This window comes from Nestor notabilis, unplaced genomic scaffold (genome assembly GCF_000696875.1).
Source record: "Nestor notabilis isolate BGI_N333 unplaced genomic scaffold, ASM69687v1 scaffold6931, whole genome shotgun sequence".
Lineage (NCBI taxonomy): Eukaryota > Metazoa > Chordata > Aves > Psittaciformes > Psittacidae > Nestor > Nestor notabilis.
In genome coordinates this window covers 22,116-27,379 of record NW_009914246.1, presented here as the reverse complement: position 1 = coordinate 27,379, position 5,264 = coordinate 22,116, and the positions used below count along the sequence as shown (strand labels likewise).

Below are 5,264 nucleotides of genomic sequence, written 5' to 3'. Positions count from 1 at the left end.
GTGGTAATCGTGTTCCCTTGATGTAATTTCATTTTGGCTGTTTGTTTGGCTCATCTAACTCATCCTTTTAGGATTTATCCCTTTTGTCTTTTAAAATACCTGATATTTAAGGGAAAATCCTTATTGGTTTTGATGGTTTCATCATTTGTTTTTTTCCAGCCCTGATGTAAAAGGCGTATTGTAACATCAGTTGGCAAAAAAGTACATGGGAATTGGACCTGTGTTACTCTGCTGCTCCCTGGCTTTTTGTAGTTCATAGGGAGGTATTGTAGCCCACTGTAACTGTAGAGCTGCTGGCCTCTGTTATCTTACCCTAGGGATGTGGCAGGTTTGTGGCTAGAAATGCAAAAGCTAGCTTGAACTCATCTTGGTCTGGTACTTTTTCTGGCCACAGTATGTGTACTGAGTAATAGACAATCCCTGGCAGTGATTTGGAATGCTCTTCATTATTTTCAAGGCCAACAAGCAAGGGAAGACAACAAGAATTTAATTGTTAATAGTGCTTGAATAGAATAATGAGATGTCTCTTCCACAAAGAGCGGAGGTGTCGTATCAGCGAACTACCAGAGCTAGGCAGGTAAAGATTCATTTCTTGTGTTTTGACATGGGTGGTATTAAAACACTCTTTAGCGTAGGAGCAGGATGTATATCAGGGTTGTGGAAACTGCCTTCACAGTCATGTCTTAACACTTGTCAAAAACAGTTTTTCTATTTGGACCAGGCAGCCCCTTGATCATATGAGAAGGTGGTGCCCTTTCAAATTCTAGAATACCAATTTCAGTATGTAATTTCTGTGTAAATTACTTGTGTTTGCGCTTTTCAGGAGTCTTCTAAAGACTTTGAGGTGGGAAAATTGGATTACTTAAGCATTTTAGCTTCCAGGAGTTACTGAAATTGTGCTGTGACTTTTGATTCTTTTGTTCAGAATTAACAATGAATACACAAATGACTTATTGTGAAGAACTTAATAATTTGTCTTTCTTTTTAACCTGAAGATGAGGGAGGGGGAAGGTTATTACACAAACATATTTCTAGAGGTGTTCTGTGTAATATAAGCTGTTTCAGAACCTGTTGAAAGAAGAAGGAATCGATCACTGCTTGGGTGATTGTATGAACATCTTGTAGGATGGAATAAATTTATATGTATAGAACTGCTTGTTTTACTGGTGAATGAGCTGGTTTTCATTCAGGAAAGTAATATGTGTGTAGCAAAGGAGATGGGATTATTTTAGAGCTTTTATCAAAATGGAGACTTTTTTCTTAGTAATTCCATAGTGCATGTCAAACTCGTGTATTGCATGTGTTACAGTTTTGAGTTTATTCAAAAACAAATCTCCTACAAAATACGAGCTTTGCTGCTGCCCCAACAAAACTTTGTTTATTTCCAAATCACTAAAATAAGAGTTTGCTTTGTTGTGTATTTTGCTTCCTTCCAGCTTCCAGGTAGGTAGCTTCTGTATGCTGCTATGTATGGGTTTTAATCCCATTATAACTTTTGATTCCCAGCTTCCTGCCTTGCTCCAGTTAGTGTTTGGTTATTGTTGTTGGTTTGTTCTGTCTGGGCTGGCATAGAGATCCATTAGAGAATTATGTTTGGCTTCTGTAAGTCCCTCATGACAACCCAGACATTCAGTCCTGTTGCCACCAAATGTCACACAGCAACGCTAAGGGCTTGCAGCTTGTTTCTGGAATCCTTGGGTAGACTTTCTCTACTACCTGGAAATCCTTTGAACAGAGCAGATTCAGCCGCTGGCTGTCCTGAACAAAGTAACACTGCTTTATTTGTAGATGGTAGGAATGTTTAAGCCATGTTTGGGGTGGCATGGAGGGACTTGGAGAAACCAAAATAGCAGGTAAGAAATGATGCTTCCTTTCCCCAGATGTTTGTAGTGCTGCTCAGATGACAGACGTATAATTGAAGAAGCCATTATAGAAATGGCAGGAAGAACCCATTTAATGTAAAAAAACTCCAGACAAACCCAAAATACACGTTCCCACCCCCTGTAAAATTTCTTAGAGCAATTGAATATTTTTGTGAGGTTAAGTTACCTAAACCAGTGGCTTCCAAATGCCTTCCAGAATTAATCGAGCTTTAATGCTGTGTGTCTGGGCCGGAATATTATATAGTCCCACAGTATGGAATGAAGTTCAAATGTCTGGTTATCTAGAGAGTAATTTCTGTGAGTTTTTAGTAAATTATGAAATTTCCTGTTAAAACTTCCACTGAGATTTCAAAATTATCAAATAACTTAAACTTTCAAAAAGCCGTATGTGTTATGAGCCCATATTTGTTACAGTCTTGTTGGTTTTGCAGATTGTCTTAAACTGTAAATTATCCTTTCTGCTGCATGGGTAAGTATGGCTCCGTACCAGGTTATTTCAAACAGGGAGAGAATCCCCCCAAAACACACAGTTTGTAGTCTGCTGTCTGCAAAAGCTGTGCTTAATGCCCTGCCCGTAACTGAGCAGAGATAGTCAACAAATTATGCAGGCGACTCTGTGTTAGCAAATTCTTGTGGTGCTGCATAGATCAAACAGTAAAAACAATCTCATTTCAGCCTTATTCAGAAAGCACATAACCTGCTTTTGTCACTGTAAATAAGGCACTCTTGGTTCTGCTTGAGATTTCTGCCTGAAGGAGTGATATTTTTGCTTTTTGTGGGACACTATTTCCATTTTTTAGTACTTTTTTCTGTGACAAAGACTTTTCTTTTTTTTTTCTTCTTATAGGTTGAAAGAGGAAAGGGAGAGCTGCTTGTCCAATGAAGATGCAGTCTTAGTCTTCAGCTATTTAAGCTGAATGCATTGTGATTTCCAATAATTGAGACAGTGATTCTGAAAGCTGTCTACATTAATGAAAAGAACAATGTAGTCAGCTTAACTGAATCATCAGTGTTGCATATTGACTAGAACATGATAAACCAATCTTGATGGACTTATGCATGTTAGGATTATAGATACAAACATTTATTAAAGCATTGTGTTTTTTAAAAACAGTAGTTTTAAAAATGGAGAAATATGAAAATGTACCACCCCTCCCTAAAGAACCTGCAAGAGAAATGAATGTGGAGAATCACACTTGTCCCCCACCTCTGCCGCCTAACGAACAGCCTCCACCACCTCCCCTGCAAACGTCCAGTGACGCAGAGGTAATGGACGTTGGCTCTGGTGGTGATGGACAGTCAGATACCCCTGCTGGGGACACGCACAGTATCTGCAGAACACAGCTTCTCACAAAGGGATCTGCCTGCTACAAAAGTCGTCTTATAGTAGACCCTAACAATAGTGACCAAAGCCCAAGAACTGCTCGTCATGCACCGTCAGTTCGAAAGTTCACCCCAGATCTTAAGTTACTTAAAGATGTAAAAATTAGTGTTAGCTTTACAGAAAGCTGCAAAAGCAAAGATAGGAAAGTTCTGTACACTGGAGTTGAGCAGGATTATAAGGCAGATACAGATTTTGGTATTAATAATGTCAACGGGGATTTGCATGTTTGTCCTTTCGGTGGTAGTAATGGTAAAGCTGTAGGAACAGGGGGTGAAAATGATGACAAGAAGGATGATGAAAATGATATTGATCAGGAAAAGAGAGTAGAATATGCAGTTCTGGATGAGCTAGAAGATTTTACCGACAATTTGATGGAAATAGATGAAGAAGGAGGAGGGTTCACATCTAAAGCAATCGTTCAAAGAGATAAAGTGGATGAAGAAACCTTGAATTACTCATACGAGGTAAGTAAAGCCAAAGGCTTGTGGTGGGTGAAAGGCTTCCAAGTGGCTAGGGCAAAAATACGTGAAGATGTCCTCTTAAACAGTCTCTTCTGGAAGTGTGCAGTGCTTGAGTCAAAAATGTGGAATTTTCAGGGACAAAACTTTGGCTGAAAACCTTTGTAAATTGTGTTGATCAGCTTCTGAGTTGTGTGGCAGCTTCTATAGTCTTATTTTAAGATAACATTTAAAATGCTTCTTGGACAACTGCAGCTCTTTATGTCATGAAAAATACCAGTTCTCACTTACAAAATCTTATTTTCTTATTTTTCAGTCTTTTTTTACTGGAATCATTGGAAAATTCTAGTTTCTCTCTGTATGGAAGTACATAGTGAAAATATATTTTCTCTCTTTGCAAGGGGAAAGGGAGGCTGTAGACCCATAAGGATAGTGTCTGATGAAGTCTCTTTCAGGATGACTTTGATAATGATGTGGATGCTCTGCTGGAAGAAGGTCTTCGAGCACCCAAAACAAGGAGACTAGAAAATGAGAAATATGCTGGTGAAAGTGATCACCAGTCTGATGGAGAAACAAGTGTGCAGCCAATGATGACCAAAATTAAAACTGTACTTAAAAGTAAGTTGATGTTCATTAAATATATATTAATTTCTTGTGTGGCTTATCTGGAGAACAAAAGTATATCAGCAAGCAAAGTGTAGAGTAGCAGTTCTTGTGAAGTTGTTAATATGTTACAGAACTTCAGCGTTTGAAGGCTTCTTACTATAGGATATGATTTTTCACGTTCCTGAACAGTGAAGTTGAATCTGGGGAGTGCTTTTGATCTCCCATGTGCTGTATGTAATGAGAATGTATTTTAGTGTCTGGATTTGTGAGAAACTATGAAGAATGTTACCTGTGGTGGGGAGGTGAATAAGGATGATCTGGGGTTTTTGACTTCAATACTGTGAAAACAGCTGAAGACTCTGTGGTACTTGTGAACTTGATCCTTGTATTGTGCTTAAGCTGAAAAATATCGGAAAGCTCAAGCTTACAGCCTAACTCATTGCTGGCTGTTTGGGTCTGGGGGTCTGGTGGTGTCCCAATGCAAACTTATCCTTGAGTGTCAGTTTTAATGGAAAACCCAGTTGTTTCAAAAGCAAGTACAGCTTTTCCATTAAATATAATGATGCTTGTGATGATATAAATACATAAAGAAGACTAAAGAGAAGAGAAAATTCACTGGTGAAAGGAACAAATCAGTCTGTTTAGAAATTAGTGCTAGGATTGCTTTTCAGTTGTAAACATAATGGAATCTGTAATTTGACAGGATTTAATGTGGCTGAGAAGCGTATGCCTTTTTATTAAAGCAAAACAAATCTGTTTTAGTCTTGTTTCAGTGTCATTTTATCCTTTGAGACAGAAAAAGCAGTAAAAATAAAAACTGCTCCGTTTTCTGTTTGTGTAAGCAGCCTGTCCCGGTTTAAAGCCATTCTTTGCTTTAAAGGTCGTGGCCGCCCTCCTACAGAACCTTTGCCAGATGGATGGATCATGACATTC

At 38.5% G+C, this 5,264-nt stretch overlaps 1 protein-coding gene across 1 annotated transcript in view; it reads left to right on the top strand.

Moving 5' to 3' along the window:
* Positions 1 to 3,008: 3,008 nt before the first annotated feature.
* Positions 3,009 to 5,264, top strand: part of DGCR8 (DGCR8 microprocessor complex subunit) — an 11,988-nt gene continuing 9,732 nt past the window's right edge. The window contains 3 exon segments of the mRNA XM_010023562.1: positions 3,009 to 3,731; positions 4,181 to 4,343; positions 5,212 to 5,264. The exon segment at positions 5,212 to 5,264 is cut by the window's right edge and continues 18 nt beyond it. Of these exon segments, the coding sequence (XP_010021864.1) occupies positions 3,009 to 3,731; positions 4,181 to 4,343; positions 5,212 to 5,264 (939 nt within the window).